The sequence below is a fragment of the Xiphophorus maculatus genome, chromosome 1 (assembly GCF_002775205.1).
Source record: "Xiphophorus maculatus strain JP 163 A chromosome 1, X_maculatus-5.0-male, whole genome shotgun sequence".
Taxonomy (NCBI): Eukaryota; Metazoa; Chordata; class Actinopteri; order Cyprinodontiformes; family Poeciliidae; genus Xiphophorus; species Xiphophorus maculatus.
The window spans coordinates 8,334,163-8,352,704 of NC_036443.1; the positions used below are offsets into that span (position 1 = coordinate 8,334,163).

The 18,542-nt window shown below is 40.2% G+C and overlaps 2 protein-coding genes across 2 annotated transcripts; one reads left to right on the top strand and one right to left on the bottom strand.

Moving 5' to 3' along the window:
• Nucleotides 1-2,987: 2,987 nt before the first annotated feature.
• Nucleotides 2,988-10,470, top strand: lrrc47 (leucine rich repeat containing 47). Its single transcript, XM_014469156.2, has 8 exons — nt 2,988-3,164; nt 4,341-5,030; nt 6,255-6,701; nt 6,788-6,904; nt 7,161-7,276; nt 7,752-7,854; nt 8,075-8,164; nt 9,561-10,470. The coding sequence occupies exons 1-8, from the start codon at nt 2,988-2,990 to the stop codon at nt 9,780-9,782; spliced, it is 1,962 nt and encodes a 653-aa protein (XP_014324642.1). The 3' UTR covers nt 9,783-10,470.
• On the bottom strand, nt 10,026-17,759 carry LOC102219045 (rhamnose-binding lectin-like). The gene is made up of 16 exons (XM_023341201.1): nt 17,553-17,759; nt 17,425-17,457; nt 17,276-17,335; nt 17,052-17,190; nt 16,814-16,923; nt 16,537-16,581; nt 16,282-16,414; nt 16,084-16,187; nt 13,712-13,843; nt 13,572-13,634; nt 12,814-12,949; nt 11,885-11,994; nt 11,748-11,792; nt 11,501-11,633; nt 10,646-10,749; nt 10,026-10,529 (listed from the first exon to the last, which is right to left on the bottom strand). Exons 1-16 carry the CDS (start codon nt 17,575-17,577, stop codon nt 10,522-10,524), a joined length of 1,380 nt encoding a protein of 459 aa, XP_023196969.1. The 5' UTR covers nt 17,578-17,759; the 3' UTR covers nt 10,026-10,521.
• Nucleotides 17,760-18,542: the final 783 nt, after the last annotated feature.

Consider the following 18,542-nt stretch of genomic DNA (forward strand, 5'->3'; position numbering starts at 1 on the left):
ATCAGACAGTCAGACCTTGGATTCTGGAAGAGCAGTGCAATTTTTGTCCCAGCCATGGACCACTGGACCAGCTTTACGCTCTCAGCAGGATTCTAAAGGGTGCATGGGAGTTCTCACCCAAACAGTCTACGTTTGGGTGAGAATCCGTTTGACATGGTCCCTTTGGGAATCCTCTGGGGGCTACTCTGGGAATGTAGGGTACTAGGCCCTCTGAAATGGGCTTTTAGATCCCTATATAACCGGTGTCAAAGCTTGGTCTGCATTACCGGCAGTAAGTCGGGCTCATTTCCAGTGAGAGTTGGACTCTGCCAAGGTTGCCCTTTGTTACAGATTCTGTTCTAGGTGCAGCCAAGGTATTGAGGGAATCTGATTTGACTTGACTAAACTTGACTCTTTTTGCTACCAGAGCAATAATTTAAACGTCAAAACTAATCTGAAGGAAGAATGTTTATTTGTAACAATGGACCTTCTACCGCTCATCCGAGGTCGGGTCGCGGGGGTAGCAGCTTCAGAAGGGAGGCCCAGACTTCCCCCTCCCCGGCCACTTTTTCCAGCTCTTCCGGGGGAATCCCGAGGCGTTCCCAGGCCAGCCAAGAGACATAGTCCCTCCAGCGTGTCCTGGGTCTTCCCCGGGGCCTCCTCCCGGTGGGACGTGCCCGGAACACCTCACCAGGGAGGCGTCCAGGAGGCATCCTGACCAGATGCCCGAGCCACCTCAACTGGCTCCTCTCGATGTGAAGGAGCAGCGGCTCTACTCTGAGTCCCTCCCGGACTCAGAGTATCTGGATCTGTAACAGTTTATCGTGCTTGTTGCCTGACCAGTTTTGTAAGACTGGAATTCATTGCTTAAAATGGTCATTTAAATTTAGACAACATAAGTGTGTATTTTACCAAACAAATTATAAAATATGTAAAATGCAGAACTTCAATAAAATGCTTTTATTTTCTTTTATGCTGTTTATTACATACAAACCCTGGTGAAAAAATAGTGTACAAATACATAAGTATATTTTAAATAACTTCAAAAAAACAAATCGTTGACTTAACAGAATTTTTTTTGTCAACAGGTTCCACATAATTGTATTATGTTAATTGAAAGTAAAGCAGATATAGCACTCTGACATAATGACTTTGACTAAGATAAAATGAACCCAACTACTTCAAATCACTTCAGATTGACAAAATACAAGTTAGTTGAACTAACGTAACTTTTTTTGTTAGTCTGACGAAGCGAACACTCTTTCAGAGAACTTATGGTTCATTTGTTCACTAAACATAAGCTAATTATGTTACAACTAAAATAGTTTTCTATCAACCGATATGTTTTTTAACTCATCTAATTTCTTTTTCTAGTTAACTAAATTCATGTTCCACACAAATGAATTAAGTAGGTCTAACTTAATTTTGTTACGTTCTTGATTTAAACCAGAGATCTTACACATTACATTACTTTAGCCAGGTTCAAAGTGACAAGAACATAAACTAACAAACAATAAGAAACTTTCAACTTCAAATATCTCATATTTGACAACATGAGGTCTAAGCAAGGTTAAAGAAATAGAATCTCAAAGGACGATTCACAGCATAAACTTCAATAAATACTAATGTAGAACATGGTGTAATAACACTGACACAAAACTTGGCAATGACTGGCTTTATTCTGTGAATTAGGAACTTAAAAGTGCATTTAAAAAAACCATTTTCTTTCATTACATTATTCTGAAAATAACCTCATAACAATCATGTTTTTGATAATCTTGTTGGTTGCTTTGACATGACAAGTCATGGATTGGGTGCTCTACTCAGCTGGTAATGATGACTTGGAGCTGATCTACAACATTTTTTAAACTTGCTGCCTAATACTGTGAGCAGCTCTTAGTAGTTGTGAAGTGACATTACACAGCACAAAACAGAAATAATTGCTATGTTGTCAAAACACCAGAAATATTAAACCATTGAGGATGAATTATTAAAATGGCCTTTAACAACAAAACTACAAAATGCATTTCACTCACCTGAAAAATGCACAACAAAACCACGCAGCAATTTATCTATATTCTGCCAGAACAGTGCGCTGAAACCATCATCTGCCATTTTAAGGCATGTATAACGACGGCTCATTTGTGCTTTTAATCCTGCCCTCTCGTTTAAAGAGTTTCCAGCTACATTTTCTGTACTCAAAATGATAGATAGAAAATAGAGTTCTGTTTATTTCACCATCAATATAATATTCAAATAATCACAGCAAACTAATCTCTAGATGTTATTTCAAGATTACTTCATCTATTGTTTTATTGTAAAGTCAAGCAGTTTTTTTGTAATTACTTTTTCTACTGCAACTATACTGTTAAACACAAAATCTTATCAAGTATTTGTCTAGTTTCTAGAGCAAATAACTTAGTCCACTTGAAATTATACGAATCTCAGTTGACCAGTTTCTTATATTGGTCAACTCAGACAGCTATCAGGAGGATGACAGTAGTCTTCTGACAGAGCTCCTGGACATTATGGGGACATAATAATGCACTAAATATCAACTTTGTGAAGGTTATGGTGTTAAATTCACTTTGTTAAAAACATCTTGATTGCAAACATCCCATCCACTTCTGACCCACAGCTTTCCTGTCAAACCTCAGATGTTTCATTGCTCACCTCAGTAAATGGACTCTTTTGCTTCCAAAGGTTTCTCTTCAACCAAATCAGGAGATGATTCTGCTCCCTTAGCCTCTTCCTTTCACTTTTCTGTTTCTAGAAGTCAGGTCAAGAGGCAGCTGGAGAGACTGGACCAGAACGAGGCTACAGGTCCAGATGGTGTCAGCCTCAGAGTCCTGAAGGCCTGTGCAGAGCAGCTCTGTAGGATTCTGCAACACCTCTTCAACCTTAGCTTGACCCAACAGAAGGTTTCACTGTTACAGAAGACATTCTGCCTGGGTCTGGTACAGAAGAAAACTCACCCATCAGTTATAAATGACTATAGATCTGTTGTCATGACATCCCACATCATGAAGGTCCAGGAGAGACTCCTGCTGACCCACCTGAATAAGCAGAAAAGCACATATCAGGACCCCCTGCAGTTTGCTTATCGCCATGGAGGTGGAGTAGAAGATGTCATCATATACCTGCTTCAACAAACCGGCTGTCATCTGGACAAAGCAGGCAGCACTGTGAGGATCATGTTCTTTGATTTCTCCAGTGCATTTAGCAATTCAGCCTGATCTGCTCTGTGAGAAACTCCAGAAGACACAGCTGGAGGCCTCAATAATCACCTAACTCTGCGACTACCTGATAAACAGACCACCGTTCATGAGACTGAAGGACTTTTCAGCAACACAGAAGCACCACAGGACACTGTATTCTGACCATCTACACTTCAGACTTTCAGCACAAGTCCGACTTCTGTCATCTACAATTTTACTGTATGGAAAAGACCATACTCTCCCTGGTAGGAAGAGATTTTAGGTTATGCAGTTGAACCTCAGTAGAGTTGCAGCACTCTGTTAGTCAGTGTAAAAAATATTGCAGATTTTTTGGGCGTGCCGTGGCGGCGTAGGGGATAGCACGACCCACATTTGGAGGCCTTGAGTCCTCGTCGCGGGTTCGACTCCCGGAGACATTTGCCGCATAAGGGACACTATAGAGCCCACAAAAAGATCCACTGGTGGGGTACAAAAAATATATATAAAAAATATTGCAGATTTTTACTTTAAATTAGTTGCTTAACATTTTTAAAAGTTAAAACTTCCAGATTGCCTTATTTCCTAGGATTGCATGAAAATATTTCCTCAGATAATGGTTTCTTTCTATTTGTTTCTTTTAATTTTTGAGCTATTTATTCAACTATTTGGATAAAGTTGGTGGTGCTTTTAATCTTTTTTTATTCTTTCTTCCAAATATGGGATTTCAGACGTAAGCAGTATACCTCTATTTTCTGGATAATTATGATTCTTGAGTGGAAACAGGACAGATTACTCAACTACGAGTTTATGCACAAGAAAACGAATCTCTGACTGCTGCTAATGCTTTTGTTTTCCGATTGTATAGCTTGATGGACTTGCTTCCAAAAATTACATAAGGTGTCCTTTTAAATGTAATTTTTTTTTTAAAAAGACATAAAACATAAATGTGCATGTGATTGCATGCTTGCCAAGTGGGTGTTTTTGTTAGTGGATGCCTGGTGAGTCATCTAAACTTTACCTGAAAGCGAAGAAGTAAATAAATCAGATTTGTCTGTTTTATTAAGGTTGCTAAAATAAAAATATATAACATTTGTAAAATGTTTTAATTTATTGAGAGGGATCGCGCAGACTTGTGAAACAGTTTTGTTTCCACGCTTATATGAGCTGTCCACACCTTTCAGCCCAGTAGGTGGCAGTAAAGCCACTCGAGCTGCGTGTGAGCTTCCCAACAACTCTCAAAAGAAGAAGAGCTCCATCGAGCTCCTTTCATTTCTACTCGGTAGCACGACTAACATGGAAAAGTGGCCCGAAATAGAGAAAGCAGCGACAGAGCAGCGACGTGAGCTGGTTTTACAGGGCGGTGGCGTTGATGAGAGGATTTCTTCCTGCGGGGGGCTTCCCTCTTCTCTTTATTCCCTGCAGTTGCTGAATTATCTTGAAGTCAGCCAATGTCCGAGTTTGACAGAGATCCACGTGGAAATCCAACATCTGACCAACCTCCAAAGCCTGGTCCTGTGCAGGAACAAGCTGACCTCTGTCCCGGATGTCATCGGCATCCTGAAGTCGCTGAAGGTCCTGGATCTGTCCGTCAACAACCTGAAATGCTTGCCACAGGGGATCGCTCAGTTGAAGGAGCTGAATACTCTTAATGTGAGCTGCAACTGCTTGGAGGCTCTTCCAGGTGGCCTGAGTCAGTGCACCAAGCTGGCGACCATCAATGTCTCCAAGAACCAAATCACTACTTTCCCTCCTGATCTCTTCTCCGAGCGGCTGGACCTGCTCAGCACCCTGGTGGCCTCTGACAACTCAATCCACGAGCTGAGTGGAGAGATTTGTAAGCTATCAGCTCTAAAGGTGAGATCTCGCAAAGTACTGTGCAGTCCATCACGACACACTAGTAAGAACGTGGCAACATCATAGTGACTCAAGAGGAGCTGCAGGGATCCACCGCTCAGGTGGGGAAATCTGTCAACAGTTGCTCAGTTCAGCAGTTGCTGAAAGAAAGCAATTAGAAGTTCTTTTTAAAGTGTATTAAAAGTCATTTAAAGGATACCTGGCACCTGGAACAAGGTGCTCTGGTCAAATGAGACTGAAATGTAATTGTCAGATCTATATTATCAGTATACCAGGTGTAGCAAAAAAAAACTAATACTGGACATTTCCCAGAAAATACTTTTCCAGTGTTATTGCATGGTGGTGGCAGAATCAGGTTGTGGGATGCTTTAGTTTAGCAGGGGCAGGAAAGCTGGTCATAATGGAAGAGAGAATGAGCTAAAAGTTTGGGGAATATCTGAAGGAAACGTGCAAGAGCCTGATAAAGTGTTGCGACTGGACAGGACGTTCATTTTCCAGCAGGACAGCAAACCCTAAACATACAACCATAGCTGCAGTACAATGGTGTTCGTCAAAACTCAGTCATGTTTAGAAATGGCCCAGTCAAAGTCCAGACTTAAATTCAACTGAGAATCTGTGCCTAGCCTTGGGAAAAAAAAAAATCCTGAAACTATCTTGGACTGAGTTTGAGGTAATTTGCAATGAAGATTGTGCAAAAATGTCAGACTCCTGATGTGAAAAGCTGGTGGAGAGATATACTGTGTGAAACTGGTTCTGCAATGTTTAGTCACAGGAAGTATGAACACATATGCACCCCACACTTTTCACGGTTTTCTTTACCGAAAACATGCAAAACCATCTGTCATCTTCCTTGTACCTCATAATAATGCACTACTTTGTTGGTCTATTATAGAGATGTAAACAATGATTCAAATTACAATTAACTGTCGAATTAATGTTTTATTATATTAAAATTAGTTCCCATCTACTTGTAACTTAATGCGAGAGAAAAGTCAGGTTTTTAAGAAAATGGCCGCTTATCAATTAATTGTTAGTCTATCAATAAGATTAGTCAACTTTAGACTAACTCATTAATCAAGAACTTTCATCTGTAGTCTATTACATAAAAGCTCCATATAAAATCTTGAAGTTTACAGTTGTAATGTGACAAAATGTGCTATTTTTCTAGGGTGTGAAACTCAGCTCGTGCATACGGTTTTGTCTTCCTTACATCGGCCTTCGCAGGTGCTGGATGTCTCCAACAACAAGCTGAGTGAGATTCCTTCAGATCTGAGCGACTGCCCCAAGTTAAAGGAGATCAACTTCAAGGGCAACAAGCTTGGCGACAAGCGCCTGGAGAAGATGGTCAATGGCTGTCAGACCAAGTCCATCCTAGAGTACCTGAGAGGCAAAGGAAGAGGAAGACGGGATGAAGAGGGAGGCGACTCTGACAAGAAGAAAAGGCAGCAGCAGCAGCAGAAGAAGAAGGGAAAGGCGAGGGAGGAAAAAGATGAGGTGGAGGAGCTGAACAAGATGGTGGTGAGGGTGCTCCATGTCTCCGAGGTGCCCACGGCGCTCACAGTTAAGGTCAACGCTGAGGTCAAAGATGTCCGACCGTACCTGGTGTGCTGCCTGGTCAGAGGAATGAGTCTGAAGCCAGGGAATGCTCTGAAACGCTTCCTAATGGCTCAGGTAAAAACCAAACGCCCAAAAGGCTATGTTTATGAAATGCTTCCTACCACTAGTTAGTAATGTGTAACTACTCAGATGTTTTGCAGACAAAGCTCCACGATGATTTGTGCGGTAGAAGAACAATTGCAACCATCGCGACCCATGATGCGCAGCTTGTGAAAGGTCCACTGGTTTACGATGTGAGACCACCGACCCGACTGAAGGTATGCCGCTGCAGGGGGCTTTCAGTGGAGTTGAACAGCAGTTCTAAATTACTGTGCAAAAGTCTTGACCATCATCAGTAGATTAATTCAGCAAAGGAGCATGCAAGAAAACCTTAACAGGCCAAAATACTGCAGGAACCTCTTCAGCTAAATATTATAAGGAGTGGTGGGAAATGTCTGCACAGCATTGTATAGATGACATGTAGATGAAAAACATCTAAAGTTTCTCTCTTGAATTACATTTTTTTTTTTTCAGGTGGTGCCCCTGGGTCGGAGGGAGATGACGGCCGTCGAGCTGATAAGACAGCTTCATTTAGAGGCCGATGAGCTCAGGAAGCAGAAGAAGAGGCAGAATGTGACCGGCCTCCACAAGTCAGTAACCCTTCCACACAACACGGCAGCTGCAGAATTAGTTTCCTCTGGAAATGTCAACATTGCATCAGACCACAAAAAAAAAAACAACTACTTTGTCACAGCTTAACATTATAGACATGTTATGACTTGCACAGTCATGGGGAAGATTGCTGACTTGGGAATTGTCCAGCAGAAACGGAGGCTTTCCTCAAGGTTTTTGTTAAGGACACTTTAACAGGGAAAACATATTGATGGGGACTTGAGTGGAAGTGTCAGAAGGAAAAAGACTGGACTGTTGGTTGTTCGTCAAAAATCCTCTTATGAGTTGGTCCCAGAGGAGGAATGGCAAGGAAATACATTTCAGTCAGCAAAAACACTCTTGTATTAGGATTCTGTTTTGTTTATTTGTCTCATGTAGTGTTCTGTTGCGGTGTGCTGGTCCTTCAAAATCGCCTTTCTCTGCCAAGTGGTTTATAGATTTCTTCTTCAACAGATACCTGCAGCTTTTGGAAGGGAAATCCGTCTACCCCTGCTTAGTGGATGCAGATGGAGATGTGATCTCATTTCCACCAATTACTAACAGTGAGAAAACCAAGGTCTGTGCGTAGTGTTTGTCTGCTGGCTTTCTTTTGAAGACACTTTGACAGTCAAATGAGCTTTGAACAGCACTGATTTAAACCATTTACAGAAATCAAATCGTGCTAAATTTAATTTAGCAAGTGTATCTCGTTTTGCAAGATGACTCTGTCATACCAAAATATATTGTTTTGATTCTTCCTATCATATAACAGAGCACACAACTTCTTTCTTGTGCAGATCAAGAAGACGACGACAGAGTTGCTGATAGAAGTGACGAGCTCAACCAGCCTGCAGACCTGTAAAGATGTCATGGATGCTATGATCATAGTAAGCGTCCAGTTTTCGGTATCTTGTTTTGCTGGTACTGTTTTGTTTCCTCTGCAGGCCACCAATTGAATTGAACTTTCACGCCTGACACGCATCAGGATGTGTGAAAATAAAGTGTTATATTTCACGTCCCAGTTCGTCCTTGAAGTGGAGGTGGAGGAACGTTGGGGAAAAGATTTGATTTCTGCTCATTTCCGAGACCCGATTGTCAACAAATGTAGACGTATATTTTTTTATTATAAAAAAAAAAAATGTTTTATTTTTTTAGTTATTTCCAAGCACCAGCAAATGATTGATCGGTTTTCTGAACAATCGATAACACACAGACTGTCCGAGGTAAACTGCTCAGCTGACTTGGTGTTGTGGCTCTTTTCGAGCACTCCTGTTGTTTTTCTCCTGAGTGGAGTTGGATATTTTATTTTTGAGTGCCAAGGTTTTGAAAGAACATGGTGTTTTAGAAAAATTCACAATAATTCCCCTCAGAAGGGAAGAGTTGCTGATGGTAAATGTTGCCAAGCCTAACAAGAGTTGCTAAATCACAGAGCCGATGCAATTTTCAGCCATTTTGCTGCTAAACTGTTGTACAAGCTTTACACTCTAAACTATGTTCTCACCGGAAAGCCAACAAAATGTTCAAAAATGCATGTTTTTAGGTTTCTGTTCACTGATTTCTACTCTCCCCAGAAATACAGGCTTCAAATGTACAGCATTTCATTTCAGTGTTCAGTCAGGTCAGGAGGAAGATGAAAAAAGTACAGAAAAACAACGATTTCCAGACCTAATTCCCTTTTCCCACCGTCAGAAGTTGTTCTCTTTCTTTTCTTCAATGTGTCCCTCCATAAGCGTCTTTCCTTTGCTTTTTTTATTCATTGTCTTTGCTTTCGCCTCAAATCATTTTGCAACATCTTTCCTTTCTTATTTCTTATTGTGCCTTTATTCGTAAGTGCTCTTTTCTTCTGTAACAGTATCCAACCTGCCTGCCTTCGTTCTGGTCTTCCTTTCTTCTCTCCATTGTGTCCAATCTTCTCTGTTGTTAACTCTTTGTACTCATCTCTTCCCTTCCTTCCTTTTCAGGTGTCCTTTCTTACTTCTTAATTGTTTCCTTACAGGCCTAATACAAAGATCATTTCACATGGAAATGATCTTTGTAATTGGCATTAAAACACTCCCTGCAAAAATCTTTTCTTGTCTTTTAGTGTCTGATTAAAAGTTAAGCTACATTACGATGCGGATTTGCTCAAATGTTTTACAATGAATTCGATTCATGCCGCATTTGTTTCACGGCTTTTTAGTCAGAATTTATCAAGTTAAAAATGTTAACGTAATTGTTCTGACATTTGCTTGTGCAGCAGCAGCAGCAGCAGCTTCATTGTACGGTTGATTGTTTCCTCACCAGAAAATGGCAGAGTTGAACAAGTTCACTGCCGAGCATCAGGAGGAGGCCGGGTCAGACGGAGAGGAGGACGGCGCACGGCAGCCAGCCGCCGACGCAGAAACCTCCAGCCAGCTCATCGTCCAACAGGTCCGAACCGTTGATCAAGATGGCAACCTGAAGGTGGTTTACCCGTCAAAAACGGATCTCTCCAAAGAATTCAGTAACTTCACTGTCATTTGGTAGTCATATTTAATGTCAGCACCCATTTACAGCCGATCATTTTAACAGTTTTCCCTTTTGAACCCTGAGCTTTTCTCACAGTCCGTTTGGTACGATGCGTCCGACTTCACACATTCAAAACAGACACGTTTGTATGAAATATTGACCGAATGTAAATGTACCCATCTAGTTATTGTATGAATTTTCTCATATTTTTGGATGCATCCCCAAGCAACAAATACTCCAAATGTCTATTTCTCTGTGATCTTTTTTTTTTTTTTTTTTTTATGCACACAAACCCCCATTGGTCAGTGTCGCTTACTTTTACTGGTCACTTTTTCTTGCATTTTCACAGATTTATTTTAATTCTTTAACTTTCGTTATTTATCTATTTCGTTTTTTTGGCATAATCCTTTCTCTCGTGCAGGGGACAACATGGTAACTGAGCCAGAATGTGGAGTTCAGGCAGAAAAAACTAATCATGAACACAACAATGACATAGATGCTAAATTCATTATTTCTTGACAGTTTTAATTCTTTAGGCAGACCTGAGTAATGTAACTCCTCAATGGGAACCAAATACACTTGCCAACATCTGCTGAAAAAAAAATCATATAATCAAATAATCTGGTCCAATTACAGACATTACACATTAGCATGACCTATACTAATCTGGGTATAATTTTGTACAAAATAAAATTATATGTGCTAACAATGTGTTTTCCAATTCTTGTGTTGATCATGCAGATCTTTCTGAAGTCACTCAAAGATCTGCAAACAAAACAGAATTTTCAAATCAGAAAAGACACTTACTGCTACGGACAGTTGATCTAAGAAAGTGGCACACCTTTGTCACAAAGGGACAAAAAAGCCTTTAAGCTACTCACATTGACATGTGTAAGCCACCTCCAGGTACTTGAATGTGCCTCTGCACGGGTCTCCAAAAACTGAGTTGTGGGCTCTGATTGTGCAGCTGTTTTTCCCGTTACAGCTGCGGATGAGCAGGTGACAGACAAACCGTTAGTGCTGCTTTCCCAGTGAAACAAGAAGTGTCTTTTTTTTGTGAAGCAGTTTTTCCTTTTTCCATTTACGTTTGTTTGTTAAATTTGTCTCTTAATCAAGATTGAAATCTCAAAAAGGCACATTATTCACACACCGATGATGGGAAGCTACTGGATTGTAGCTGCTGCTGCCCTGGGGCAGTCGCACAGAAGCAAGGCTGCAAGTTTGCCAGCCCTTCTGACTAACACCAGCAGCCAATGCGGTTTGAAGTGTCTTGTCTTGTGCAGGCAGACCGGGAATTGAACCGGCAACCCTCTGATAGCAGGGGAAGCAATAGTAAGACCAGTATATATATGGCTGGTGAGATTGACTGTGGTTAATCAGCTAATGACTTAAGAAAGGAAGTAATTATTTCATGCAGGGCCAGGTTAGTTTGGATAGTTGTTTTTGTTTCCCTCTTGATAGTATTACTTGTTTGTACTTGGTGTGAATTTTTGTGAATTAAACTTAGCTTAATCTGGAAGTTATAAGTGGAACAAAAACGAAAAACCAAGAGATCTGTGTGGAGACCAACACTTCATAGCTCTATACTAAATGCTAATGTTTCCACCGGATCTTGTTATGGATACACTGTAAAACCTTTGAGCCGCATTTAGTTGTGCCTGAGGTCAAAAGTGTATGAGGAGTTTTATTATGTTATTTTATGTTTATTTCCCTTAGGAAAACGACCCAGTACTTACGTTTGAGCCACTATGTTGGTGGGGTTTGAGCAGTAAACATTTTCAGTTCGAGAGGCAGGTCGTCTGTAAGAGCAGGTGGTGCGGTCTCGACGTCCGTAGTCGGCCCCATAGACAAATATGACCTGCCCATAATCTGATAGAGAGCGGGAAACAGAAAACCATAAGGAACACAGCGGTGATAAAGTAATCATGCTCATGTTTGTTTAATTCATACTCATTCGTTTGTAAATGGAGAATAAGTACTCACCACAATACAAATGTGAATTGGAGTGTTCACATGTGACAAGACGATCTGTGAAAATGAACGACATGGACAACCTTAGACATTTCACGACTTTATGTGCAGCTCTGCTCAGTTCTTGGTGCCATTCAAAGATGACTGACTTGCTGGGAGGCAGGTGTAATTGGTCTCCAGATACTTGGCGATGCCGACGCAGGGATCGGAGCTGCGGACGTCACCTGTGTTGAACTCACACACCCTCTTGCCATCACACCTGTTACAATGACAGTTACAGCGCGTGCCACTGAATTCCTCAATAGTGCAATAAAAGAAAAATAATGTATACAGAAGATTAAATATAATCACTAAACTTCTGACTCCTCACCAGTTAGTTATTCTCTACCTAAATGTTGCGCATCTTCTTTTGTAAAGGGTACTTCCCTGTTTTTCTAACCTTCAAATAGAAAACAGTCGGCTGCTAATAAAATGCCCTTGATGATCAAGTGAGCACGTCTATAAAGGCAGGACTTTGGTCAGCTTGCTGGTCTGGGTACTGACACAACGCTGTGGCGAAGACGTCAGCAATGACCTGAGAGTAGCAACTCCTAATTTATCTTGGAAGAGAATTTAGCTAATTTTCAAACTATTGAAAGATCCCTGCTCTAGAAGATTCATGTGCCAAAAAAAGAAGAATAAAAAATTCAGACAAAAATGTAACTTTCCAAGCTAGTAGGTCTTGTATGCCAACAGAAAACGTATTCTCTCAAACACAAACATTTGAGCTCCTGACTTGACCGTAACCTGCTCTCAGTGGCGCAAAAATTTTGTATGCCCTGTGTGCAACGCATAGGCGCACTGCACTTGATAGGGTGCCAAAGTGACAGCTACAAAATTATTTTTAGTTGCCATTTTCTATATTTAACAACTGTTTGCGTGTGTGTGTGTGATTTGATCAATAACAGAGGCATGACACAGATTAGGCACCTCTCAGGAGAGATGCCGCATGCAACTCGGAAAGCACATAGTTGTGCTCCTACTTGCTGTGCGTAGCGACATAGTTTTGACAGCTAAAGTTGGCCATAATGAGGCTTACCTGTTTTTGATGATGCCCACGGCGCCGTCTTGAGAACACTGTGTGTTGGCAAGCTGCTTGGGAGACTTGCCCTCACTGCAGATCTGTCGGTCAGCTCGTCCATACAGGGCTGACTGCACACTGATCACTCCGTTATCTGTTACACGCAACAGAAAACCATAAGGAACAATACTGGATGTTTTGTACTTAATGTTTGGTTTAATTTCTGTTCCTAATATGCAAAGACAATTTTTCAGATACAACAAGCTTGACTAAAATTCATAGTTTACAATCAAGCCATTGACTGAAATTCCATTTTTTATATGATGAAAGCTGCAGTAACCATTATAAGGAAATGTTTCCTTTTTTACATATTTGTTAAAGCTATCACCATGTCGTGACAGTATAACATGACAGGTAATGTGTGTAAAAAAAATCAATCAATTCTGCCTGCTATTGTCCTGTTGTCATCTACAAAAATGCACCGCTCCTGGTCAAAAAAAAAAAAACTATAGGTTATCATTTAAAAAAAACCAATCCCAGCATAAACAATCATCCATGTGTTCGCGTTGACCGGGAGAGGTGCATGTTTGCAGATGGCAATAGTAACTCTGGGTGGGAAGAGGAGCTCTATCTTTTCACAGATTATTTCTCGTACTATGCTTTCACGACCTGAGGACAGTTTTAACATGCAAGAAGCATTTCTGTAAAAGTTACCTACTGCGACTTTAATGTAAGATTTATTCAATTGTAAAGTAAATTTAGGTCTTTTAGCTAACCACAGCTCAAATGCTGGATATTATCGCTGTCGTCACAGGTTGTGGCCTTTTCAGTAACAGCAACTGTAAAAAACAAATTAAAAAAGTACTTTAAGTAAAAGGTATTAGTTATGTAAATTTCCATAACTGTAAATACTTACCAGATACCATGGGTAAGCAAGCTGTTGCAAGCACTAGGGATAGAGAAAAGTGCCAGATTGTAATGAAAAAGCTCACTTTGCATTTTATTGTGAAATTGGCCAAAACATAATCGTTCTGTTTTATGGAAGTTACTTATAAATTTAGCAGAATATAATCACAGAGAGAGAATATATTTAGGTATTGTTGATTTGTTATACCGGTGATCACTGTTATAATTTTGAGCGTACTCACATAGCGCAGAGCTGAGTCTGAACAACAGCATGGTTCAAAGATTGTAGTCCCCAACGAGAAGCTGGACTGATGCTGACACAAGACTCCTCTATTTATGCGGCTGGATGAAGAGCTGAACAAAGGCTTGACTTTATTCAAATGGCTCTTATCCACCTGTAAAAAAATGTGTCCGTGACTCCAGTGCAACTGGGTCAAGATGGAGCAACAAAACAAGAGCACAATGACTTTACTGTACAGTGCAAAGAATATGACTAAGATCAAAGTGTGGCTCCTCCCATTAATAGATTAATACAGAATCACATTGCAGTTAGAGAAGTGAAAAATCAATGAAGGTAAATCCAAAGTTACCAAATGTTATCGTTATAGTTGGTGTTTCCCCCTCTAAACAAGCTTTGAGGTGACTCATCCGTTTACTGTAAAGATAGTCAGTTCTGTGATATTTCCTGGATGTACTTCCTTGAGAGAGGATCTCCTGTACTGAATGATTACAGGTTCCCCCTAAAATATGTGAATCATTTACTTAAACTTAGTTTTTTTTCCCCTTATTGGTATGGCTGAAGAAAACCCATTGGTATGACATTCTGCTGAATTTTAAAGTGCAAAATTACTACATCGGTGACAAAGCTTTCATCTGAGGTCGTTTGATCTCTACAGTTAACGAACGTTTGATCGTCTGAAGTCGTGGTTTAAATTAGTCAAATGAAGGTTACCCGCATTATTTTCTTGCCATTAAAATGATCCATATTTGAACTTAATTGAATGTTACAGTTCTGAACATGAAACTGTCTTTATCCTGTAATATTAGGTCGATGTGATCAGGGTAGAAGTGCAAGTCTGGCAGAAAGTTTTAGCCAAACAAAGCCAGGCCCGACTGACTCAACCATGACTGATCACCCTGTGGACCAAAAACGGTTTATGATCGTCTGCGTCGGCGAGACAGTTGGATCTTTCTCTCATCTCAGACAGAATTTAAAACACACCCTCGCAGGTCCACAGATTGTTTATAATAGACTTTTAACTAATACAAAGTGGGCACTAATCCATAACAGATGTGGTAATTTTCCGTCCAGTTTTTCTAAACAGATGTTCTTTTTTATAGTATTTTAACGCCCAAAAGAAGAAGTGCGACTACAAAAAATTCAACAGAAATCCTGGAGTCAGGTGTCAGATACTTTTATGATAAGTTTATTTGTTGGTCAACAGAGAATCGGTTGCTTTACGGACAACAGAATCATTTATAAAGCATAACACTTTGATTTATGTGTATAGAGAGTTCCCTCCCACCCCCACCAGTTTACATTTTAGAAAGTTCAACATTTTTCCAACTCTGACAAAGCACTTTGTCAGAGTTGTTGATAAAATCATCTATTTAGGTTAAATGACATGATATTATATACGGGAAGCAGCACTTAGATTTCTAATTTTATAAATTGTACAGTGTTATTGAATTATTTTATCTTCTGTGTCATTAAAATTCAGATTCAAGTTGAAACATAGACTGCAATACTTTAAACGTCAGCATTAAACTGTCTTCAAGACAAATGAAACCTCCTCTGACTAACATTTAAAATGTCACTTGTACAAAGAGCATATTGGAGATAAATCACAGTAACAGCATTTTGTGTTGCAGGTTTCCTGAACAGTCGATAGCACCTGTTAGCTTTTATCCCCTCTTTGACTTCCTGGAACACCTAGAATTACCAGACAAAGTCACATTCCTGGCAGAAGTCTTAAAAAAGGAACAGTTTTTAAAAAAAACAAACTTTTATTATATATTTTATTTAACACGAGAAAGTAGATGAGTAAGAAAAGAGCCCTTAAACATGACGAATGCAGATCATCTTGTATTTTTTTGTATGATCTGCTTTTATATCTGCTCATCTGGAGTGACAGCATCTGAGGAGGGAAACAAAACAAAGCATAAGATTTCTGTTTTACGGTACTGATTGAGCAACATAGTCACACTTTTACTTTACAATTAAATACCAAATCTACTTAAAAACTGAAACAATGAAGATATATATTTATATACTAAAGTGTTTAGCCGCTTAAAAATATTTGCTTCTATTCTTTTGTTCTTGGCCGACGTAGACCTACGCTAACTTTAGTGTAGCTCAAGACAACATTTCAGTCCACTTACATTGGCAGTGGTAAGCCACCTCCAGGTACTTGTAAGTGCCCACACAAGGATCTCCAAACACAGAGTTGCTGGCTTTAATGATGCAACTGTTTTTACCTTGGCAGCTGTAAAGGGGCACAACGAATCCGATTTCTCAACTGAAGCCAGTATAGATATACAGGCTTGCCGAAGGAAGCTGGAACAGAACGGAGAAACTACCTTTCAGCAACTGTGCTGGTGGGGCTGGAGCAGGCTGTGTTTTGGATCTGATTGGCTGGGCGTCCGTACAGACATGTGGTCTGGTCTCTGCGTCCGTAATCAGCTCCATGGACAACAATAACCTGGCCTTGATCTGACAACAAGACAGAATGGATTGTTATATCCTTGATGGATTGTCAAGGATATAGATTGATATGGCATATAATCTATATTGTCGTATAGATTATATGTATTTTGAAAAAAAGTAGATCTTACCACAACTTAAGTCTGATAGAGAGTGCTCACATATCACGCGGTGAACTGAAAAAGTTGCAGAAATCACATGATTACAAAATTAACCCCAAAGGCTGTTCTGCTGTGACGGACAATATAAATCTCCATGACTGGTTTCCACTGCATCACCTTTATATTTAGTACTCCACTACAATCAAGAATCCAGTTAAATCAAACACATGTTAGATGTGTGTAACTTTATTCACTTTAAAGTAAGTTTAAAGTCTTAGTTTAACCAAACCCAGGCGGGGCGACTTACAGGCAGGGAGGCAGGTGTAGGTGGTCTGCAGATATTTGGCGGTGGCCCCGCAGGGATCAGATCTGCCAAAGACATCTGTGCTCAGCTCACACACCTTTTTTCCATTACATCTGCAAAAAAACAAAAATGACTAGAAATCAAGTGGACTCACAAAAGTTCTGACATGTACCAACTTTGAATATGCATGTAATTATTCCGTACTGTACACCTACACAGCTGAGCCACTACAACTGTGTACCTTTCCTTGACGACATTAGCGACGCCAACAAGAGAGCAGTTGGTGTTGGAAACCTCATCTGGACTCTTTCCTTCATTGCACGTCACATTGTCCTTGCGGCCGTACAGGGACGTCTCGACACTTATCACGCTCTCCAAATCTGTAGGAAACAAACCAAGTAAGACTTTAATAGTTTTAGTTTGACACTAAACCAAACCTCTTAATCCTTTAGTTTCAAGTCATACCACAGCTCAAACGATGCACAACGTTGTCCACACAGGTGGTAACAGTCTCTTTAGCGATACCTAAGGATGCATCATAAGAGTATGATTATAATACAGGAAGGTTGGAAATGTATCCACACTTCTTCAAACCAGACAGAAAAGCTGTGTACCTGCATCTACAAGCAGCCAGGTTGATGCCAGATCTGGAAAAGAAAATCTACTAAGTCCTTACTAACATATGACCCATCAAAAGCAATTTAACCTCATCCAGAAAGACATTTTAGGAGTTTATACTCACACAAAGTAGCACTGAAGAGCATCATGGTTATAGACGATTCAAACGTTGGTGGACAGAAAGAAAGACTGAGGGTGGGAACAGGCTTGCTCAGTATTTATTCATGTGAAACTAGGGCAGCCGACTGTTTTTCATGAGAAGCCTGAACCTGACTCCTGTGGCACTTATTCAGCTGGCTATAACACACCAAAAATCTACAATAACATCATAACCCCAAGAGGGATATGAAGCAGACATCCAGCCTGAGAGCAGAGAAGGAAAAAAAACCAAAAACAGTTCAAGATGCTTGCAGCAGTGAGCCAAGCCAAGATCAGCGGGAGGCAAAAGGGCCTGGAAAGAGTACATTACCCAGACTCGGGACAACCTCAAGTAGGGCAACACCACACAGGACAAACAACCATAGACAGACAGACACACTCAAACACAATGGGAAACTTAGACAATTATCCCTAACATGCTGATTGTTGAACTGCAGCATCCAGAGTAGCTGAAGTGAACCTTGCATACAGAGAACATTCAAACTTCATGTTGATTGACCCTGTCTGGGTTTGGAGCCAACAACCTTTTTTATTTACTGCAATTGTAACACCTCTCTGCTGCCCCCAATTAACGCCTAGATATATTTAAGTAATATTCAAATTACAATTTATAAACTTGTTTTTATTGAATTTGGCAACTAGATTCTGAATCTTGACAGAAAGTTCATCCTTCTCTATTGTTTAAGGTGGCAATAATAATGAATTAAGATTTGAGATCTAATTTTTCCCACTGGGTGCTACAAGTACTAATACTGAAACTGGAAGGATTCAAATAATAAGCATGCCTTAATGGGTTAGTGTGTTTACTGTTTCAGTTAGACTCAGCCTTACATTTGATGGGTCTAAAAGTTAAAACATGCTCCATTAAGTAACTTTCTGACACAGTTGTTTTTATAGCTTATGGCTAAAAATAAATAACACTGTGACCTTCATTAATATGTGCCTCATTAAATTG

Coding starts and splice junctions, on each gene's coding strand:
- lrrc47 (XM_014469156.2), top strand. CDS start 2,988: ATGACATCCCACATCATGAAGGTCCAGGAGAGACTCCTGCTGACCCAC. Junction 6,702..6,787: donor AACGCTTCCTAATGGCTCAG/GTAAAAACCAAA, acceptor GATGTTTTGCAG/ACAAAGCTCCACGATGATTT. Junction 7,277..7,751: donor AATGTGACCGGCCTCCACAA/GTCAGTAACCCT, acceptor CTTCTTCAACAG/ATACCTGCAGCTTTTGGAAG.
- LOC102219045 (XM_023341201.1), bottom strand. CDS start 17,577: ATGATGCTCTTCAGTGCTACTTTGT. Junction 16,924..17,051: donor GCTAATGTCGTCAAGGAAAG/GTACACAGTTGT, acceptor GTTTTTTTGCAG/ATGTAATGGAAAAAAGGTGT. Junction 16,188..16,281: donor ACCAGCACAGTTGCTGAAAG/GTAGTTTCTCCG, acceptor GCCCCTTTACAG/CTGCCAAGGTAAAAACAGTT.